This window comes from Leucoraja erinacea, unplaced genomic scaffold, assembly GCF_028641065.1.
Source record: "Leucoraja erinacea ecotype New England unplaced genomic scaffold, Leri_hhj_1 Leri_93S, whole genome shotgun sequence".
NCBI lineage: Eukaryota > Metazoa > Chordata > Chondrichthyes > Rajiformes > Rajidae > Leucoraja > Leucoraja erinaceus.
This window is the reverse complement of record NW_026576883.1, coordinates 265,144-288,009: the sequence shown is the minus strand read 5'-3', so window position 1 is coordinate 288,009 and position 22,866 is coordinate 265,144. Positions and strand designations below refer to the sequence as shown.

The 22,866-nt window shown below is 46.4% G+C and overlaps 2 protein-coding genes across 2 annotated transcripts; both read left to right on the top strand.

Annotated features, from left to right (window-relative positions):
• Window positions 1-1,082: 1,082 nt before the first annotated feature.
• On the top strand, window positions 1,083-9,382 carry LOC129695092 (zinc-binding protein A33-like). The gene is made up of 6 exons (XM_055631842.1): window positions 1,083-1,535; window positions 2,901-2,996; window positions 3,413-3,646; window positions 4,606-4,628; window positions 4,726-4,844; window positions 8,655-9,382. Exons 1-6 carry the CDS (start codon window positions 1,125-1,127, stop codon window positions 9,182-9,184), a joined length of 1,413 nt encoding a protein of 470 aa, XP_055487817.1. The 5' UTR covers window positions 1,083-1,124; the 3' UTR covers window positions 9,185-9,382.
• A 5,742-nt stretch (window positions 9,383-15,124) lies between these two features.
• On the top strand, window positions 15,125-21,380 carry LOC129695101 (zinc-binding protein A33-like). Its single transcript, XM_055631851.1, has 7 exons — window positions 15,125-15,811; window positions 15,903-15,998; window positions 16,948-17,181; window positions 18,375-18,397; window positions 18,495-18,613; window positions 19,231-19,241; window positions 20,661-21,380. Exons 1-7 carry the CDS (start codon window positions 15,401-15,403, stop codon window positions 21,183-21,185), a joined length of 1,419 nt encoding a protein of 472 aa, XP_055487826.1. The 5' UTR covers window positions 15,125-15,400; the 3' UTR covers window positions 21,186-21,380.
• The last annotated feature ends 1,486 nt before the right edge of the window (window positions 21,381-22,866 follow it).

Below are 22,866 nucleotides of genomic sequence, written 5' to 3'. Positions count from 1 at the left end.
TTACTCCCCTTGTCACTCTACTCTCACCCAGAGTCTTTCTTTCACTCACCATCTTCTTGCAAACACTTTCAATCTTCAGAGCCTTATTTTTCTGCTCCTCCGTTTTACATATTATTAACAAGTTCCCGTCTCTCAAAATCTTAGCTGTTTCCACCTCTCCTACCTTCTTCTTTAGCTCCCTGGATAAAGCTATCGGACTTAAATTGACATGCTCATCTTCCTTTCTAAATGTCAGTATTATTTTAACCTCCTTCCTTTCAACCTTTTTCCGAACCGTTCTCCTATCCTCCTCTGAACTGTTCCCTTCAAAACCTCTTTTGCTGCTTTGGCTGAGCTCGTTTTGCCTGACTCCTCCTTCTCCTTGATTCCTCCCTGATCTCTGACTAGATACTGACGTCCATCATCTTGGTCTTCGCCATCCTCTAATCCTACCTGAGTTGCCATTTGATCCAGTTACAAACCAGTTTATGCCAACCGCCAACTCCTAGTCCCCCTCTCCCTTCCACACGGGAGCTCCCCTCGCCCAGCCGCTCTCGGCCGGGCCGAAACCCGACTGCAATGAATCGACATTGAACATCTCCATTGAATTCATCTATTAAATTGAATATAGTTAATGATACCTCGTGCATTTCATTTGAAAGGTCCAAAGACATTTTTACGACCCTGACCATTCTGCCCCTCTCCCACCCACCGCCCCTACAATCAGTCTGAAGCTCGGTCCAGACACGAAACATCACTTGTCCTTGTTCTTCAGAGGTGCGCGACCCGCTGAGTTAATCCAGCGGAGGTAGACAAAAAATGCTGGAGAAACTCAGCGGGTGAGGCAGCATCTACAGAACGAAGGAAATATGCAACATTTCGGGCCGAAACCTGCATTTTGATAATCCAGCATTTTGTGCATTTTTGTTGTGAAGCAGCATCTGCAGTTCATTGTTTCTGCATCTTCACACTGAACACTTGCAACTAAAGATCTTTGCTTGCAACCGGATTACATTCATTCCCTGAGGCGGCATCGTCAGCAGTGAACACTCGCGGTACTGCAGGAGTTCAGCAGTTTCAGCCAATCTTTGGTTTCAGCGAAAGGGGACGTGTGTTTTTTTGAACCAGGAAGAGGAGGAGTTAAAATGGCTGCGAACGACCAGGTGGAGAGTTGGACCGCGGAGATAATTTGTCCCATCTGCCTGGATTTCTTCACCGATCCGGTCTCCCTGGACTGCGGGCACAACTTCTGCCGCTCATGCATCACACAGAGTTGGGACAGGGAGGGGAGAAACTCCTGCCCGGAATGTAGAGAGGAATTTACAGACCGCACCCTCAGGGTGAATCGGGCCTTGGCGAGATTGTCTGAGAAAGCTCGAACACTGGGCCCGAATCGAACAGAGAAGGCGAGTAAACTTCAGTGCGAGGATCATCAGGAAGAACTGAAGCTGTTTTGCGAAACAGACGAGAAGCTGATCTGTGTGGTTTGTGCAGCCGGGCGGGAACACAAGTCTCACAGCTTCACGCTGATAGCAGAAGCTGCTGAATTCTACAAGGTAAGCCAAATCGATGATTGTTTAGGGATATTACAAAATGTTGAGATGTTAAAAATCAAGCCTGTGAATTTATCCCATCAGATAAAGCATAAAAAAAAACCTTTAATTTGATACCTAATTCACTTTCATATCTCCTGTATTAAAAATGTTATAGTCAATTTCAAGTGAGTTTATTGTCATGTGTCCATGATAGTACAATGAAATTCTTGCTTTGCTTAGCACACAGAACATGGTAGGCATTTACTACAAAACTGCTCGGAAATAAGCATCTTTTCCATTAACTTAACACAAAAGCAAAAAAAGGGGTTGGAAAAATTCTTAAGGGGTTGGACAGGCTAGATGTAGGAAGATTATTCCCGATGTTGGGGAAGTCCCGAACAAGTGGTCACAGTTTAAGGATGAGGGGGAAGTCTTTTAGGACCGAGATGAGAAAAACATTTTTCACACAGAGAGTGGTGAATCTGTGGAATTCTCTGCCACAGAAGGTAGTTGAGGCCAGTTCATTGGCTATATTTAAGAGGGAGTTAGTTGTGGCTAAAGGGATCAGGGGGTATGGAGAGAAGGCAGGTACAGGATACCGAATGGCCTACTCCAGCACCTAATTTCTATGTTTCTATGGGCAAGGGTCATTTAACACAGACATGTGTTCAAAATCCTCAAACATCCACTTAAGATAATCAAAAGCATTATTTTTTGCACAACCATGTCTTAAGAACATCTAATTATCAGGATTTTGTGCAATTGCCTATCCATTATCAATATTTTCATACTAAAAACACAGTACATACAAATCGGTGAGGCAGCTGCCATGTTCAACATATTCAGTATGAAAATAGTGTTTGTGGGTAGACAATTACACAAAATACATATAATGATCATGTGGCTCACACTCACAGCTGGCAGGCAGGACACAGCCGTTATCAGGGCTAAATTAACTTATTTTGCATCAACAGATTAAAATGAAATTACACCAAAAACTAGATAAGATGTTAAATAAACGTCCTACATTTTGTTTTGTCCTGAACCTGCGATCTGTGATTTTGAAGGCGTTTAAGTTGTGCCTGACTTTCAAGCCCAGCGATTCAATAGACCAGCAACGTCGTGTTGGAAAAAAACACGAATGGAATGACAGACCGAGATTTCCTTTACGTCATAAGCGTGTCGTATGAGGAAATCCCTCCCTGACCACTAATGAAAAACATGCAGTTAACTCACCCCCCCCCCCCCCCCCACAACCTCTCGAGTTGCGCGCACAGCACTTGGTAGATCTAGAGCCCCACTGATCGCGGGGATTGTAACAACGCTACATTGTTTAATTCCTTTTTTATTGTCTAACACTTTTCTGATTTTCAAACACAATCCCAGGGTCAGGTGAAAGCTTCCGTCCAGACTATCACAAAAAAAGAATCCGAGGTCCAGCAAATGGTGCAGCAACAGAAAAAGAATATTTCTGGAGTTCTGGTGAGGCTTTCCAGTTTTGATTTCCTGATCTTTTGTAGATTTGATCCCTGTGATGCGTGTAATAATAGGGCAGCCTTCACGCCTTCTCCCTGTGACCACGTCGGATTCCTTCCACGTCTCCAATACACGCTGGTTCAATGGTCAATCGCAGACTGTAAATTAACCCTGGGTAAGTGGGTGGTGGGCGGATGAATTGGAATTAAAGGGCACGTGAAAAGGAACAGGCAGGAGGGAATTGCATTGGGGGTAGAGGATTTATGGGTTATAACAATATAAGATTACCATCACGATATTTCAGAAGCATTTCGACAAAGAATTGAATTGCCAAAGCAAATAAATATTACACAGGGCAAATGTCAAAGTCTTAGGGAAACACAATCAGTGACATTTATTGATCTTCACCTTTCATTTCACAGGAACAGTCACACAACCTTCAGTCCGAGATCTCATCCCAGTTTGCTGAACAGCACCAGATTCTCACTGAGAATGAGCAGTGCGCACTGGCAGATATCCGTGAGGAAGAGAAGAAGATTCTTAATACAATGGAGAAAAATCTTGGATCAATTCAAGAGAATTTAAAATCTATTCAGGAGGATCTCAATAAGATGCAGCAACATATGGATCAAAAAGACAGTGCAGTGTTTCTGAAGGTGAGGGGTTACACTACAGTTTGGTAAAGTAAAAGTGCAGTCACAAAATGGTGGGTGACATTTCCGAAATAAATGCTGCATTTACCAGTAATTGAGAACTGGGTAAATGTTCTCTCTGTTCCAGCTGTGTTGTTCCTAAACTAATTGGCCTCCCATATAATCTATGGGATCTGAGGAATATCTGGCCGGAATGTAGAGAGGTGTTTGTGTTCTGTAGCGTTTAGAACAACGACGGGTGATCCTATATCTGATCCCAAGGACCACGAATGGACAGAGGGCAGTAAATCTCTGGGATTCTCCAACCATGAGACTCTGAGAGGTTTAAAATGTTAGACAAATTTAAACCAGAGGAAGATACATTTTTGAAAATTCTGGGAATTGAAATCAAAGGGAATTGGGCAAAGAGGAGGAGTTCAGCCCTGGGCTAGATCAGCCATGACCACATTGTGGGGATTAACATTGAAATCTAGAACGTGGCGCACACATCAGATTGATCATCTATATCCGGTTCCCATCAGCAGTGGGTGGTCACCTTGGGGGAATTTGCTCTGTTTGTTTTGTCCTTCATAGACAGGCCTTTCGGCCCATCCTATCCGGTCAGATTTCTGCTCCACTCATCATCCCTCCCATCTACTCTCCTCCCTCCATTTAAATCCACCGATAATATTAAATTCAGTCTCATCATTCCTGACATCTTCTCCAGATGAAATCCCACGACCTGCCCAGTCTTTTCATTAAGTTCCATCCTCTCAGTTATGACGTCATTCTCATGAACATTCCTTGTGCTTTCCCCCATCGTTCTACATCTCTGCGGCAATATCCACTTTCTGTCTGCATGACAGTGGCCATAAGAGTTGGGAAATGGGAATTATCAGAGGGTTGTAGAGATTTGGTGAAATTCCCGCTGTCGGGATGAGGACGGTCCATTTCAATTGAGATTTGTGTTTTATTTCTTTCAGGAGGAAGTTGGTCGCAAGCGAAGGTAGGACATTGTCTTGATGGAAACAGTGCAAGTTTTTGTGGAACAACTCAAAACATTTCTAATGCTCAGTTTATAACCAGCTGTTCAATATTTCCAGGATTCGTGATGAACCCAAACCACTGTCGGTGGTGGATGAAGCCATGCAGATTGAAAAGTTTCTTTGGCCTGTTTCATTCAACACGACAGTCAAAGATGTATCTGATGACTTCAAGCAAGGTAAAGCTTATACCTTTTCCATTATTCTTGTTTCTGATATGTTTAAGCCATGCACCAGACACCTTATCATTTCCAAGCCTCGCAAAGGGGTTTTACCTTCTCCCCAAAATCCATAAACACAACTCTCCAATCCCACTGAAATGATTTTCACTATTCCATCCTATCTCTCCCCCCCCCCCCCCCCCTAGTCCAATCCCTATGTCCAAGGACCTCACTTGCCTTTCAGAGCCCCCACCCCCTCATCTTTACCATGTCACTCTACACCTCCATCCCCCACCAGGAAGAGCTTAAAGCCCTCCGTTTCTTCCTCAACCATAGAATCATCCACTTTCCCTCTACTAACACTACTCCGCCCAGCGGAGCTGGTTCTCACTCTTAATAACTTCTCCTTTGAACCCTCCCACTTCCTCCAAGTCCAAGGCCCTATCCCCAAACTCTATCTCCATTACATTGATGACTGCATTGGTGCTACCTCCTGCACCCATGCAGAACTCATGGACTTCATTAACCTCACCAATTTTCATCCTGCAATCAAATTTACTTGGACCATGATCAACACCTCCCTCCCCTTTCTTGATCCCACAGTCGCCATCACAGGAAATAGACTATCGATAGACGTCTATTACAAGCCTACTGACTCCCACAACTATCTCGACTGCACTTCACCCCACTCTGCTTCCTGCAAAGACTCTATCCCCTACTCCCAATTCCTCCGCTAACGCCGCATCTGCGCCCAAGATGAGGGGTTCCATACCAGGACATCCGAGATGTTCTCATTCTTTAGGGAACGGGGGTTCCCTTCTCCCATCATAGACAAGGCCCACAATCGTGTCCCCTCAGTATCCTGCAGTTCTGCCCTTGCTCCCCCTAGTCACAACATAGACAGAGTCCCCCTTGTCCTTACCTTTCACTTGATCAGTCGCCGCATACAACACATAATCCTCCAAAATTTCCGCCACCTCCAACGGGATCCCACCACTAGCCGCATTTTCCCATCTCCACCCCTTTCTACCTTCCACAGAGACCATTCCTTCTGCAACTCCTTGGTTAACTCATCACTTCCCACCTAAACAACACCTTCCCCAGGTACCTTCCCCTGCAACCGCAGAAGATGCAACACTGGTCCCTATATCGCCTCCCTCGACCCTGTCCAGGAACCCCAACAGTCCCTTTCAGGTTAGGCAGGGATTCACTTGCACCTCCTCCAACCTCATCTGCTGTAACCATTGTTCAAGATGTGGACTCGGATACATCAATGAGACCAAACGCAGACTGGGCGATCGTTTCGCTGAACACCTTTGCTCAGTCTGCCTGAACCTACCTGATCTCTTGGTTGCTGAACACTTTAATTCTCCTTCCCATTCCCACACAGACCTTTCTGTCCTAGGTCTGCTCCATTGTCAGAGTGAGGTTAAATGCAAATTGGAGGAACAGCATTTCATATTTCGCTTGGGCAACTTACAGTCCAGTGGTACGAAATGTTGATTTCTCTAACTTCAGGTAGCCCGACATCTCCTCTCTCTGTATCCAGGCATGATATTCTTCCGATTTAAATCGTAATTCCAATTTATTTTTTTGGTTTTCCTATTTTTCAATTTTTGTGCCTGATTATTTGTCAACTAATCAACCGCTGTCTCTAAGGGGGTTGCATCCAATCACCGACCCTTATTTCCTTTAAAATTCCCGATCAATCAACAAATCGGTTTCCTGCCGTCCAATCAGCCGCTGTCTCCAAGGACGTTGTGTCCAATCAGATAATGCGCCAGTCACTCGGCGGCCAATCAGACGCAGTCTCCGAGGGGCGTTGCGGCCAATCATTGACCAGCTTCCCTTACTGAAGCAGAAGTTGGCTGCAGCCCAAATCGCTTTTTCTCTGCTGTCTGCACACAGTGCTGGGCAAAGAGACATTTCTGGTAACCCTTTTTGTAAAGATTTTTTTAGCTGTATGAAGTCATTTATTTCATGAAATATTTATCTTTTGGGGGTTATTTTACTGGTTATGTGTTAGAAAAATTCTACGCCTCTGTTATGTAAACTACCAGCAGAAAGCTTGGGAATCACTTTCAATTTATTGAAAATACAGGAGCTCTCTAAACCCCCATTGGGGGACCTAACCAGCTTCCCGGACCCTCGGATAACACTTCCTACTTTTTTTCTGGAGGTGAATATCATGCCCGTCTACCCCTCACCCGCCCAAGTCACACTAGTTTCTCGTTTTCACCTAACAAAGAGTTAACAGTGGCCTGTTTCCTCTCTCATTGTTATTTTTTGCATAACTTCTATTCATTGTTCCTCCAGTTTTTGAGTCTATCTTCGGTTTAAACCAGCATCTGTAGTTCATTCCTATACATGTTTAAGCAATATCTAGATGCAAAGATTACTTCTATTGTGGACTGAAGGGAAATTGGAGATTTGATCTAACACTAAACTCATCAGCTGGGAAGCATCATAGAGTCAGAGGTTTAGATTATCCTGCCATGGGTAAAATACTGTGGCTATTCACCTTATCTTTGCACCTTATATAGATCTTATATACATCTATAAAAGCATTCTGATGGGCTCTAAAGAAATATGTCCTTGCCTGTCCAACGTCTCCTTATAACCCAGCCCTTCAGACCTGATGAAATGATCATAAATCCTTTTGCACCCTCTCTAACTTGCTAACAACCTTATAGTGTCAAGGGGCAAGCCTGAGGAGAGGATCCTAATCTTGCTCCTGTTTTCTTGTGTTCCTATGCTCCTATGTACCGACACGGAAGAAAATGCAGCCAAGATTGACAATACTAATTCCTAGGAGAGTGAGTTTGTTGTGCGGGGTGAGATTGAGTAGACTAGGCCTGTGTACTCGAGCGTTTGAGTGTATTAGAGGAGATCACAGTGAAACACAAAGTCCTTACAGGGCTCAGTGGGCTGGATGCAGGGAGGATGTTTCCCCCCCGTCTGAGGGGTGTGGAGAATGTGGGCTGCACCATGTAGGACAGAGATAAGGAGACTTACTGCATACAGGGACTGGGGGAACTTTTGGAATTCCCTGCAGCGGTGGCTGTGGAGACTCAGTCATTCAGTGCTCTTGGAGCTGAGAGCCATGGTTGTACATTACAGAATCAGGCCCTTTGGCCCATCACGTCCATGTCCACCTCTTCCCCAGCTATGCTAATTGATTTGCCCACATTACATCGGTATTCTTCTACACCTCACCTATTTAAGTGCCTCAAATATAGTGATTATATCTCACTCCACTACCTCCTCTGGCATGTTCCAGATATCACTCACTCTCAGTGTAAAAAAACCTAAATCTCAAATATACTTTAAAATTCCTTGCTCTCAATATAAATCTGCACTCTCTTGATTTGATATCCCTGCATGCGAATACGATTTTGATAATCTACCCGATATCCTGCTGCAAACTTTGACAACCTTCCCCGCTATCCACACATTTGAGTCCTCCACAGACTTACTAATCACACCTACATTCACATCCAAGCCAAAGGTTGCAGCACCGATCTCTGCTGCACACCACCAGTCACAGACCTCCAAGCAGAAAATCTCATCTACCGCTACCTTCTACCTCCAACCACCAAGCCAATTGTGGATCCATTTCACCAGCTCGCCTTGGATCCTACCTGCCTTCACTTTCTGGGCCAGCCTTACATGCGCAATATTGTCAGGTCCCTCAGTGAAGTTCATATATTGGTTCACAATGAGATCAGTGTGTTCTTGGTTGTACTCACCAATGACTTTAGACTCTCTCCAGCCCAAGTCTCCCCCCAACCCACGAGGACTCTCTGATTCTCTGCTTCTCCCCCCCAGTCTCCATCACCCTGGATATAGAAACAGCGCATGCACGGCTCGAGGTGTCCGAGGATCGGAAGAGGGTGAGACTGACCCGGTCCCGGAGGAATCTCGCTGACAACAAGAAGAGGTTTTCAAGCAGTCCGTGTGTGCTGGGATCGGAGGGATTTACATCGGGGAGACATTACTGGGAGGTGGAGGTGGCGGGGAGTCGGGGCTGGAGTCTGGGAGTCGCCGCAGAGTCTGTGGAGAGGAAGGAGCAGGCCACACTGACCCCGGAGACTGGAGTCTGGAGGATCAAGCTGGCGGCTGACGACTTTGAAGTATTCACCTCCCCTCCATCCCGTTTCCCCGCCCATCCTCTCCCCGGGAGGGTGGGAGTTTATCTCAATTACGAGTCCGGGACTGTTTCGTTTTACAACACAGAAACCAAGTCCCATCTCCACACCTTCACTGAGAATAAATTCACGGAGAAACTCTATCCTTTCTTCGGGCCTTGGGATGGAAATTGGCTGAGAATCTGCTTTGATTCCGCTCCGGGTGTGTAAAAGGGTCGGGTCCTGGGACCGGCGTCAGGAACGGGGCTCGTGCTGTGGGGCAGAAACCTGGTGGACAATAGGTCGGCGCTGAACGAACGGCTCCCATTTAATCCCCAAATTCCGCGTCGTAAAACCCCAGTGAGCGCGGAAATAAAACCAGGGGGAATGTAAACATTTTAAGAACGAAATAAACAGCGACTGAAATCAGAGCTGTCTGTTGATCTGTTCATTTCAACGAGTTAACTAAGTCATGTCCGCAAAGCCATGTGGTCCGACCACAGACCAGCTGTAACTTTGAGAATTAACTTTGACAATTGCAGAAACAGTAGGAATTTGATATAATGAGTGAATTTTGTGACCTGTTACCACACCTGGGGCCCAAACCAAATATGTAGATAAAAGCAGCAGTTGCCCCACATCCCACATTCAAAAGACATGCGGGTTTGTTGGTTAATTGGCCTCTGTAAATTGCCCTTTATGTGTAGGGAGAGTTGTGACATTTAGCACAGTGCTATCTGTCTATAATGTGCATTGGAACAGTGGGCTGTGGCTCAGACTGAAGGAGAACCAGCTGGGAATAGACTTCACGACCTTGTAAATTGACTGTTGCACCGTACATCACAGCCTCACCCGGCTGGGACCTGCCCCGAAAAGCGTGGGTCGCCCTGACCCGTCTCCGTACAGGGGTCGGCCGGTTCAACGCCAACATGCGTCGCTGGGGGCTGCGTTCATCAGCAGCCTGCATGTGTGGAGCAGACCAGCAAACTGCGCAGCTGCTCATTGGGCTGTCCTTTCCCCCCCACCCCCGGTGGAGGGGTAGATCTCACAGCCCTCGACAACAGCACATTGAACTGGCTGCAGCGCCTGGAGGCCGTTACATAACCTCTGCTGCCTCCAACGCAAGAAGAAGAAGAACCACACCTAGACTATTGCAGTGTTCTTTATGTATTCTGTACCAAATCATGCCTTGGAACTAGAGGAAGTGTTTCAAGAAAATATAATCACGTACAAAATGCAAAACCTACAGAACAGTTATGAGACACAAGCATTTACAGATGCTTTCAATCCAAGAGTCCCAGACAGAACAATGAAATTCTTACTTGCAGCAGCACAACAGAATATGTAAACATATTCACCCGTATTATATAAAGAAGGAACTGCAGACTGATGAAGGGTCTCGACAGTAGGGGCCACACAGTCTTAGAATAAAGGGGAGGTCATTTAAGACTGAGGTGAGAAAAAACATTTCCACCCAGGGAGTTGTGAATTTATGGAATTCCCTGCCACAGAGGGCAGTGGAGGCCAAATCACTGGATGGATTTAAGAGAGAGTTAGATAGAGCTCTATGGGGCTAGTGGAGTCGAGGGATATAGTGAGAAGGCAGGCACGGGTTATTAATAGGGATGATCACAATGAATGGCGGTGCTGGCTCGAAGGGCCAAATGGCCTCACCCTGCACCTATTTTCTATGTTTCTATGACCTGAAACATCACCTATTCCTTCTCTCCAGAAATGCTGCCTGACCTGCTGAGTTACTCCAGCACTTTGTGTCCATCTCGAAATCTTTCCTGTCTATTTAATCTGGCCTAATTAGATTATTGTCCATTTGGGAATGCTTGTGCCTCTGATGAAGAGCGGGACGGCTTCAAACTTCTTGAAGATGTCAGCGTATATCCGTAGAACACTAGGACAACAGCACAAGGACTGGCCCTTCGGCCCACAATGATGCCAACATCAACTCTTAACTGCAGGGTTGTTACAAGGGAACAGGTTCAAGGATCTGACTAGTAGAACAGAAAAAGGCTCACTTGTCTATTTAGTTGCAAATCATTTTTATTGGCAGGAGCACAAAACAATAATTGACTCGGTTTGCACTGTGTCCAGTTTTACAGCAGTAACCTCTCTCTCTCCCCCTCTCTTCCTTGCGCTGCCTTGCCTTACTCACCAGTGCGGCAGCGTGTGTTGTCCATGTCAGAGCTTCTGAGATGTGGGCTCCCTGGTATTTAATGCAGCTCACCCTATCCACAATATCCCCATTTATCTTCAGTGGAGTGTACGTCCTCGGATGTTGTGCCCTCCTAAAGTCCACGATCAGCTCCTTAGTTTTTTTGACATTCAAGAGGAGGCTGTTGCCCTGACACCAGAGTGCCAGATCAGCCACCTCCTCCCGGTAGGCCTTCTCATCGTTATCTGAGATCAGGCCCACCACCACAGTGTCATCAGCCAACTTTATAATAGAGTTGGAGCTGAACCTGGCCACACAGTCGTGTGTGTACAGGGAGAACAGTAGGGGTCTGAGGACTCAACCCTGGGGGGGTTCCTGTGCTCAGGGTGAGGGACTTTGATGTATTTCCTCCCATCTTGACTACCTGGGGCCTGGCGGTGAGAAAGTCCAGGACCCAGGAACACAGGGGGGTGTTGAACCCGAATTCCAGCAGCTTCTCAGCAAGTCTGGTGGGGACTATCATGTTGAAGGCTGAACTGAAGTCTATGAACAGCATCCTCACATAGCCCCCCTTCTGGCTGTCAAGGTGAGAGAGAGCGGTGTGCAGGACCTGGGAGACCGCATCGTCCGTGGATCTGTTCGGACGGTATGCGAATTGTAACGGGTCCATGTTGCGAGGGACGGAGGCACAGATGTGTTTCTTGACCTGCCTCTCAAAGCATTTCATGACCACTGAGGCAAGGGCCTCGGCAGACAGGCTCTTCGACCCACATAGACCGTGGAAGAGTATGAGTTCTAATCTCAGCCATTGCCAAGCAAATCTCCTCTGTTTCCTCCGGTTAGATACATAGAAAATAGGTGCAGGAGTAGGCCATTCGGCCCTTCGAGCCTGCACCGCCATTCAATATGATCATGGCTGATCATCCAACTCAGTATCCTGTACCTGCCTTCTCTCCATACCCCCTGATCCCTTTAGCCACAAGGGCCACATCTAACTCCCTCTTAAATATAGCCAATGAACTGGCCTCAACTACCCTCTGTGGCAGAGAGTTCCAGAGATTCACCACTCTCTGTGTGATAAATGTTTTTCTCATCTTGGTCTTAAAGGATTTCTTACTTACCCTTAAGCTGTGACCCCTTGTCCTGGACTTCCCCAACATCGGGAACAATCTTCCTGCATCTAGCCTGTCCAACCCCTTAAGAATTTTGTAAGTTTCTATAAGATCCCCCCTCAATCTCCTAAATTCTAGCGAGTACAAGCCGATTAGTTGATCCCGTTTCCTTCCACATCCCAGACGTGCAGGTATGTAGGATATGTGGCCTCTTTGAAGTAGCCCCTGGTGTGTTGAGAGTGGATGAGAAGGGATAACATCGTGTGAGCGATGGTCGGTGAACAGACATTGCATCTCAGATCTAATTCTGATGACGAATGGCTATTAAACTGAGTCAATAACTCTATTTCTCTCCCTGGATAAGCAACTGTTGAAATGATCAGACTTACACATAGAGATTCGAACATATACTTTTATTAGTAATTCCACGGAGAAAACACCTTGTGCTTTTGTCTCCGTAGCATTCAGCTAATGAGAGAGAGAGAGAGAGAGAGAGAGTACCAAACGCAGGCTTTTGGGGCAGCGGTAGGGTTGAAGATCCGGACTGGATTTCATAAGGAATGTGCAGCATGCATAATCTGTGTGGTCATATTTATATAGTAGAGACACACTGATCTACAGCAACCTTGATGTCCTTTTCACAATGGCAGGCAGTGACTAGTGGGGTGCCGCAAGGCTCAGTGCTGGGACCCCAGCTATTTACGATATATATTAATGATTTGGACGAGGGAATTGAATGCAACATCTCCAAGTTTGCGGATGACACGAAGCTGGGGGGCAGTGTTAGCTGTGAGGAGGATGCTAGGAGGCTGCAAGGTGACTTGGATAGGCTGGGTGAGTGGGCAAATGCATGGCAGATGCAGTTTAATGTGGATAAATGTGAGGTTATCCACTTTGGTGGCAAAAACAGGAAAGTAGACTATTATCTGAATGGTGGCCGATTAGGAAAAGGGGAGATGCAACGAGACCTGGGTGTCATGGTACACCAGTCATTAAAAGTAGGCATGCAGGTGCAGCAGGCAGTGAAGAAGGTGAATGGTATGTTAGCATTCATAGCAAAAGGATTTGAGTCTAGGAGCAGGGAGGTTCTACTGCAGTTGCAGGGTCTTGGTGAGACCACACCTGGAGTATTGCGTACAGTTTTGGTCTCCTAATCTGAGGAAGGACATTCTTGCCGTAGAGGGAGTACAGAGAAGATTCACCAGACTAATTCCTGGGATGTCAGGACTTTCATATGAAGAAAGAGGCTCGGTTTGTACTCGCTAGAATTTAGAAGATTGAGGGGGGATTTTATAGAAACTTACAAAATTCTTAAGGGGTTGGACAGGCTAGATGCAGGAAGAAGTGGCGCTTTCCCCTACAACCCACCAGGGGAAGCGCCACTCTGTCCCTACTCCTCGACCCTCACCACCATTCAGGAACACAAACAACCCTTTCATGGGAGGCAGAGATTCACTTGCATCTCCTCTATCCTCGTCTATGGCACTCGGTTCTCTCGATGTGGCCTCCTTTACATCTAAACGCCTCTACTTCCTCAGAAGACCGAGGAAGTTTGGCATGTCTGAAACTTAGAATAATTCCGAGTCCGCTGTGCCAGAGTGAATGAATTGGTGTTGATGTTGATCGGACGAGGACAGTATAGGTCTTACTGAGGATGTGGAAATGGGAGCAGGGAATGAAATTGGATAAAATAATCCAAGAGAGGAAAATAACGCTGAATTCACTGAACTTCTCGCAACTTTGTCGGCGCCAGAAACGTGGCGACTCTCTCTGTACTGCCTGGGTGAGGTCTGTATTTTACCGGATTACATGCAAAAACAACGAATTTCACCGTCCCTTGATACATGTGACAATAGAGTATCATTGAATCATTGAGTTGAATTCAAGTTTGCACATGAGACTGTTAAATAAAATAACAGTGTTTGCTATAGAACGAATATTATTGTGCAGCCTAATATAATGAACAATTCACGATAGGAAACACGGATGTATTTAGTTTATGGGAATGACATTTACCCGAAGCTGATTACAAATGACATCGGCTTCCTGGTCAGGGCTGTGATTGACGGGGCTGAGCTCCGCCTCCCCTCAGCCGGGCCCCGCCCCTTTCATTGATTGTTCCACAGCTCCGGGCTCCCCCGGGTCCTAAAGCCCGTCCACACGTTGTTGTCCAGCCCCACTTACCTCCTCTGGCAGCTTGTTCCATTTCCCCACGACCTTCTGTGTGGAAATATTGTTCCTCAGGTTCCGATTAAATCTTGCACCTCTCACCACAAACCTGTGTCCTCTAGTTCCCGACTCCACTACTCCGGGTAAAAGACTGTGCATTCACCCTATCCATTCACCTCTTGATCCCATGAACTTCAGCCTCCGGCGCTCCAATTAATAAATCCTTCCCTGCCCAACCTCTCCCGTTCACTCAGGGCCACAAATCTTGCCAACGTCCTGGGAAATCTACTCTTGCAGTTTTTTCCAACTTTTTATCCTGCCTTATATTGTCCCAAGCGCTACTCTCCGCTTTCATCTATATTCAGGACAGTTTAATGTGTAACTGACCCCTCCCTGTGGTAGAGAGCGGGAGAAGAACCCTCCATAGTTTCCGCGGGTGGATTTGTCTCTTAAGATCGGTGGGGGAGGACCACAGTCTAGAGTCCTTCCGCTGCTGGACATGGGGGGCAGGGTGTGGTGGAGACGCCCCCTCAAAATAACGAAGGGATTCCACGACAGTGGGTCACATGAGTGACAAGGGTAGGGGGTAAAATGGTGATTTGTGGAAACTGTATTGTATGTATGTATAGCCTCCGAGAATGTCGGATGGAGTTTTGTAAGGATCATGTATTCTATATATCTATTTCTCGAATAAAGTCTATCATGACATTAAAAAAAAGTTCTTCAGAGGTGCTACTTGACCCGCTGAGTTAATCCAGCACTTTGTGCCTTTTTGTTGTGAAGCAGCATCTGCAGTTCCACGTTTCTGCATCTTCACACTGAACACTTGCAGCCGAATTACATTCATTCCCCGAGACGGCAGCGTGAGCAGTGAACACACGCGGTACTGCAGGAGGGGGTCAGCAGTTTAGGGAAAGGGAATCCTCTTTTGAACCAAAGATCCTATAGCAGAGCTATGCTATAGGCTCTTTGTTTTGAACCAGGAAGTGGATAGTTAAAATGGTTTCGAACGACCAGGCCGAGAGTTGGACGGCGGAGATAATTTGTCCCTTCTGCCTGAATTTCTTCACCGATCCGGTGGCGCTGGAGTGCGGGCACAACTTCTGCCGCTCATGCATCACACAGAGTTGGGACAGGGAGGGGAGAAACTCCTGCCCGGAATGTAGAGAGCAGTTTACAGACCGCACCCTCAGGGTGAATCGGGCTTTGGCGAGACTGTCTGAGAAAGCTCGAACACTGGGCCCGAATCGGACAGAGAAGGAAAGTAAACTTCAGTGCGAGGAACATCAGGAAGAACTGAAGCTGTTTTGTGAAACTGACAAGAAGCTGATCTGTGTGATTTGTGCAGCCGGGCAGGAACACAAAGCTCACAACTTCACGCTGATAGCAGAAGCTGCAGAATTCTACAAGGTAAAAGCGAATCAATTTTGATCGCATAATTGTTTAATTCCTGTTTTTTTGTCTAACACTTTTATTCTCGGATTTTCAAACCCAACTCCAGGATCAGGTGAAATCTTCCTTCGAATCTCTCACAAAAAAGGAATCAGAGATCCAGCAAATGGAGCAGCAACAGAAACAGAAGATTTCTGGAGTTCTGGTGAGGCTTTCGATTTCGATTTCCTGAACTTGTGTAGATTTGATCCCTGTGATGCTTGTAATAATAGGGCAGCTTTCACGAGAAAATGAATAGGCAGCAGGGAATTGCATTGGGAGTAGAGGTTTGATGGGTTATAAGATTACAGTCACAATATTTCAGAAGCATTTGGAATTGAATTGAATTGCCAAAGCAAATAAAAAATGAACAGGACAAATGTCACGGTCAAAGTGGCGAGGAAACACAATCAGTGACATTATATATTAGAACCATAGACATAGAAACATAGAAAATAGGTGCAGGAGTAGAGGCCAATCAGCCCTTCGAGCCTGCTCCGCCATTCAATATGATCATGGTTGATCTTCCAACTCAGTATCCTGTACCTGCCTTCTCTCCATACCCCCTGATCCCTTCAGCCACAAGGGCTACATCTAACTCCCTCTTAAGTATAGCCAATGAACTGGCCTCAACTACCTTCTGTGGCAGAGAATTCCAGAGATTCACCACTCTCTGTGTGAAAAATATTTTCCTCATCTCGGTCCTAAAAGATTTCCCTCTTATCCTTAAACTGTGACCCCTTGTTCTGGACTTCCTCAACATCGGGAATAATCTTCCTGCATCTAGCCTGTCCAACCCCTTAAGAATGTTGTAAGTTTCTATAAGATCCCCCCTCAATCTTCTAAATTCTAGCGAGTACAAGCCGAGTCTATCCAATCTTTCTTCATATGAAAGTCCTGACATCCCAGGAATCAGTCTGGTGAACCATCTTTGTACTCCCTCTATGGCAAGAATGTCTTTCATCAGATTAGGAGACCAAAACTGTACGCAATACTCCAGGTGTGGTCTCACCAAGACCCTGTACAACTGCAGTAGAACCTCCCTGCTCCTATACTCAAATCCTTTTGCTATGAATGCTAACATACCATATTGATCTTCACCTTTCATTTCCCAGGAACAGTCACACAACCTTCAGTCGAAAATCACATCCCAGTTTGCTGAACTGCACAAGGTTCTCACTGAGAAAGAGCAGCGCGTACTGGCAGATATCCGGGAGCAAGAGAAGAAGATTCTAAATACTTTGGAGAAAAATCTTGGAGAGATTCAAGAGAATTTAAAATCTATTCAGCAGGATCTATTTAAGTTGCAGCAACAGATGGATCAAAAAGACAGTGTGGTGTTTCTGAAGGTGAGGGGTTACACTACAGTTTGGTGAAGTGAAAGTGCAGTCGCAAAATGATGGGTGACATTTCTGAAATAAATTCTGCATTTACCAATAATTGAGAACTGGGCAAATGTTCCCTCTGTTCCAGCTGTTGTTGTTCCCAAACTAATTGTCCTCCCGTATAATCTATAGGATCTCAGGACTGTCTGGCTAGAATGTAGAGAGGTGTTTGTATTATGTGGAGTTTCGAACAATGACAGGTGATCCTATATCTGATCCCAAGGACCACGAATGGACAGAGGGCAGTGAATATCTGGGATTCTCCAACCAAGAGACTCTGAGAGGTTTAACCTGTTAGATGTATTAAAACCAGAGGAAGATACATTTTGAACATTCGGGGAATTGAAATCGAAAGGAATGGGGCTAAGAGGAGGAGTTGGGTCCTGGGCTAGATCAGCCATGACCACATTGTGGGGATTAACATTGTAATCTAGAACGTGGCGCACACATCAGATTGATCATCTATATCCAGTTCCCATCAGCAGTGGGTAGTCACCTTGGGAGAATTTGCTCTTTTTGTTTTGTCCACCTTGTTTCACCATAGAATGACATCCCATTCTACATCATAGACAGGCCATTTGGCCCATCCTATCCAGTCAAGATTTCTGCTCCACTCATCATCCCTCCCATCTACTCTCCACACCCGGTAACAATACCCCAAATTCCAGGAGCCCTAATGTGTTTATCCCACTTGCACTTAAATTTATCTCTGCTGTTGGCTTAAGTCCCTCCAGTGCAGTGAGGTCCATGTTCTCATGACTGCATTCCTTTCAGTATTTATGAAGTTACATTTCAGTTTCGATTCTTGGTCTCCCCGATTTGAGATATTATTTCATCCCCACCCATTTAAATCCACCGATAATATTAAATTCCCTCTCATCATTCCTGACATCTTCTCCAAATGAAATCCCACGACCTGCCCAGTCTTTTCATTACTTTCCATCCTCTCAGTTATGGCGTCATTCTCATGAACATTCCTTGTGCTTTCCCCCATCGTTCTACATCTCTGCGACAATATCCGCTTTCTCTCTGCATGGCAGTGGCGATAAGAGTTGGGAAATGGGAATTATCAGAGGGTTGTAGAAATTTGGTGAAATTCCCACTGTCGGGATGAGGACGGTCCATCTCAATTGAGATTTGTGTTTTATTTCTTTCAGGAGGAAGTTGGTCGCAAGCGAAGGTAGGACATTGTCTTGTGGAAAACATTGTGAGTTTTTGTGGAACAACTCAAAATATTTCTAATGTTTAGTTTATAACCAGCTGTTCAATATTTCCAGGGTTCGTGATGAAGCCAAACCACTGTCAGTGGTGGATAAAGTCTTACCGATTGAAAAGTTTCATTGCCCTGTTTCAGTCAACACGGCATTCAAAGAAATACCTGATGACTTCAAGCAAGGTAAAGCTTGTACCTTTTCCATTATTCTTGTTTCTGACACCTTTAAACCGTACACCTTATCATTCCCCAGCCTCACACAGCCCGGTTTTACCTTCTCCCCAAAATCCATAAACACAACTGTCCTGTCCCACTGTAATGATTTCCACGTACCTCGACTCCATCCTCTCCCCCCTGGGTCCAATCCCTTCCGACCTTTGTCCAAGATACCTCACATGCCTTTGTCCCTTTAACGACTTCCGCTTTCAGAGCCCCCACCTCCTCATCTTTACCATGGACGTTCAGCCACTCTGCACCTCCATCTCCCACGAGGAAGAGCTTAAAGCCCTCCGTTTATTCCTCGACTGCAGAACCATCCAATTTCCCTCTACTAACACTACTCCGCCCAGCGGAGCTGGTTCTCACTCTTAATAACCTCTCCTTCGAATCCTCCCACTTCCTCCAAGTCCAAGGCCCTATCCCCAAACTCTATCTCCATTACATTGATGACTGCATCGGTGCTACCTCCTGCACCCATGCAGAACTCATGGACTTCATCAACTCCACCACCAATTTCCATCCTGCAATCAAATTTACTTGGACCATCACCGACACATCCCTCCCCTTTCTTGATCTCAGAGTCTCCATCACAGTTAATAGACTATCGATAGACGTCCATTACAAACCCACTGACTCCCACAAATATCTCGACTACACTTCTCCCCACCCTGCTTCCTGCAAAGACTCTATCCCCAATTCCTCCGTCTACGCTGCATCTGCATCCAAGATGAGGGGTTCCATACCAGGACATCAGAGATGTCCTCATTCTTTAGGGAACGAGGGTTCCCCTCTCCCATCATAGATGAGGCCCACACTCGTGTCTCCTCGGTACCCTGCAGCTCTGCCCTTGCTCCCCCTCCCCCTAGTCGCAACATAGGCAGAGTCCCCCGTGTCCTTACCTTTCACCCGATCAGCCACCACATACAACACACAATCCTCCAATAGACAATAGGTGCAGGAGTAGGCCATTCGGCCCCTCGAGCCACCACTGCCATTCAATGTGATTATGGCTGTGTATCCACAATCAGTACCCCGTTCCTGCCTTCTCCCCATATCCCTTGACTGCTATCTTTATATAACTCTCTCTTGAAAGCATCCAGAGAACCAGCCTCCACCGCCCTCTGAGGCAGATAATTCCACAGACAAACAACTCTGTGTGAAAAAGTTTTTCCTCATCTCCGTTTTAAATGGCTTACCCCTTATTCTTAAACCTGGTTCTGGACTCCCCCAACATCGGAAACATGTTTCCTGCCTCTAGCGTGTCCAAACCCTTAATAATCTTATAATGTTAGTATGTTTCAATAAGAATGACCCCTGCTCATCCTTAACAAAATAATAAAACTCCATGAGTATGCAATCCCAGCCATTCCCCCCCCCCCCCCCCCCCCCCGTGGACTCCATTCTTTCTTCAAGATTGTGGGTTGAGATTTAAAGTCCCCGCCGCAAAGGTTATTTCTGATGGTAAATCCTGGCCCACGGTAGAAGTTATGCAAGCTTCTTCTTCAGGGATCCCCGGCTGTACTTCAGGCTGCGACTTTTTATCCCCTGAAGGGTAGCTGGTTCGATCGGGAAAATGATGGAGCAACACCAGTTTTCAGGGCACGTTGTAAGCCAGCCTCTATATCGGGAGTGAGGGCAAGGACTTGATTTGCGCAGTTTCTACCAGGTCTAAAGCTAGCTTGCTCTCTGGGCAAGACAGATTCTGCCAATGGAGAAATCCTGGCAAGCAGGTGGCACTCAAACAGCAAGTAAGATATACTCAGGGAGAATGGATCGGTAACTAGTTGGATCATCAGCAGATTTCCCAGGCTTGAGGATGGTGATGCCTTTAGACCTAGCTTTCTGCTTTGGGCTGCAATCCCAGCCCGAGTCTTGATTTGCGCAGTTTCTACCAGGTCTAAAGCTAGCTTGCTCTCTGGGCAAGACCCCCCCAAGCACCCACGCAAGGAACTCTCTGATCATCTCTGACTCTTCTCCCCCCCAACCCCCCAGGAACTCTCCGTCCCCCCAGTCCCTGGATGTGGAAACAGCGCATCCGCGGCTCGAGGTGTCTGAGGATCGGAAGAGGGTGAGATGGAACTGGACCCGGTGGCGTCTCCCTGACACCGGGAAGAGGTTTACAGTCAGTCATTGTGTGCTGGGATCGGAGGGATTCACATCGGGGAGACATTACTGGGAGGTGGAGGTGGCGGGGAGTCGGGGCTGGAGTCTGGGAGTCGCCGCAGAGTCTGTGGAGAGGAAGAGAGGGGTCATACTGACCCTGGAGACTAGAGTCTGGAGGATTGAGCGTTGTGATGATGGGTTGAATGCACTCACCTCCCCTCCATCCCGTCTCCCCGCCCGTCCCATTCCCAGGAGGGTGGGAGTTTATCTCAGTTACGAGTCCGGGACAGTTTCATTTTACGACGCGGACACCAAGTCCCATCTCTACACCTTCACTGGGAATAAATTCATGGAGAAACTTTATCCTTTATTCTGGCCTTGTAATGTAAATCAGTGGCTGAGAATCTGCTCCGGTTCCGCTCCGGGTGTGTAAAAGGGTCGAGTCCCGGGACCGGCGTGAGGAGCGGGGCTCAGGGGCTGTGGGCAGAAACCCAGTGGACAACAGGTCGGCGCTGAACGGCTCCCATTTAATCTCAAAATTCCGCGTCGTGAAACCCCAGCGAGCGCGGAAATAAAACCAGGGGGAATGTAAATGTGGGAAGAGTGAAATAAACAGCAACTGAAATCAGAGCTGTCTGTCTGTCTGTCGATCCGTTCATTTCAACGCGTTAACTGCGTCACTTCTTGGTTCCGCCACTAGACCAGCTGTAACTTTAAGAATTAACTTTGACAAATGCAGAAACAGCGGGAATATGATTTAATAAGTGACTTTTGTGACCTGTTACCACACCTGCGGCCCAAACCAAATGCATGACAAAATATGGAATAAAAGTAGAAATTGCCCCAAATACTCAGCAGGTCAGGCAGCATCTGCAAGGTGAAACAGACCTTCCATTTCAGATCTAACACTGATGACAAATTGTGTTTCCATTTGGATTTTCAGCATCTGTTTTTTAAAAAATATTTTCTAGTTGAATGGGTGATTGGAATGTGAGTCTGACCATAAACTGCCAACATAAAACAGAAAACGTTGTGGGCATTCAGCAGGTTGGGCAGTATACAGTGTCTGGAAAGGGTTAATATTTCTGAGGTACTGTGGAGCTGCGGGTAGAGCCACTGTCTCACAGGGCCAGAGACCAGGGTTCGATCCTGACCTTGGGTGCTGTCTGTTCGGAGTTTGCATGTTCTCCCCGTGACCACGTGGGTTTCTCCATTATCCAAAAGACATGTGGGTTTGTTGGTTAATTGGCCTCTGTAAATTGCTCTTTGTGTGTAGGGAGAGTTGCGACATTTAGCACAGTGCCATCTGCTTATAATGTGCATTGGAACAGTGGGCTGTGGCTCAGACTGAACCACGCCAAGACTATTGCAATGTTCTTTATGTATTCTGTGCCAAATCATGCCATGGGACTTGAGGTGTTTCTAGAAAATATAATCACGTACAAAATGCTAAAGCTACAGAACAGTTCTGAGACACAAGCATTTACAGATGCTTTCAGTCCAAGAGTCAAGAGTGTTTTATTTCCACATGTCCCAGACACAACAATGACATTCATACTTGCAGCAGCACAACAGAATATGTCAACATATTCACCCATATTATATAAAGAAGGAACTGCAGACTGATGAAGGGTCTCGATCCAAAACATCACCTATTCCTTCTCTCCAGAGATGCTGCCTGACCCGCTGAGTTACTCCAGCAATTTGTGTCTGTCCCTCAAAACCTTTCCTGTCTGTGGATCTGCCCGAATATCTTTTGATTATTGTCCATTTGTGAATGCTTGTGCCTCTGATGAAGAGTGTGACAACTTCAAACTTCTTGAAGATGTCAGTGTATATCCGTAGAACACTAGAACAGCACAGCACAAGGACTGGCCCTTCGACCCACAATGATGCCAAACATGATGCCAACATCAACTCTTAGCAGCAGGGTGCTGGGTGAATGAGATGCTGGCGTTCAGGAGTTTTGTTAAACTCAGTGGCATCTGCTCTATTGGATGGACTTAGTTTCGTATCGTTTGGTTCAGTTCAGAGATGCTAGGAAACAGGCCCTTCGGCCCAACCAGTCCGTGCTGACCAATACCATTAACATTAACTATGATCATTACCATCAA

Coding starts and splice junctions, on each gene's coding strand:
- LOC129695092 (XM_055631842.1), top strand. CDS start 1,125: ATGGCTGCGAACGACCAGGTGGAGAGTTGGACCGCGGAGATAATTTGT. Junction 1,536..2,900: donor AAGCTGCTGAATTCTACAAG/GTAAGCCAAATC, acceptor ACACAATCCCAG/GGTCAGGTGAAAGCTTCCGT. Junction 4,845..8,654: donor ATCTGATGACTTCAAGCAAG/GTAAAGCTTATA, acceptor TCTCCCCCCCAG/TCTCCATCACCCTGGATATA.
- LOC129695101 (XM_055631851.1), top strand. CDS start 15,401: ATGGTTTCGAACGACCAGGCCGAGAGTTGGACGGCGGAGATAATTTGT. Junction 15,999..16,947: donor AGAAGATTTCTGGAGTTCTG/GTGAGGCTTTCG, acceptor TTCATTTCCCAG/GAACAGTCACACAACCTTCA. Junction 18,398..18,494: donor GAAGTTGGTCGCAAGCGAAG/GTAGGACATTGT, acceptor CAATATTTCCAG/GGTTCGTGATGAAGCCAAAC.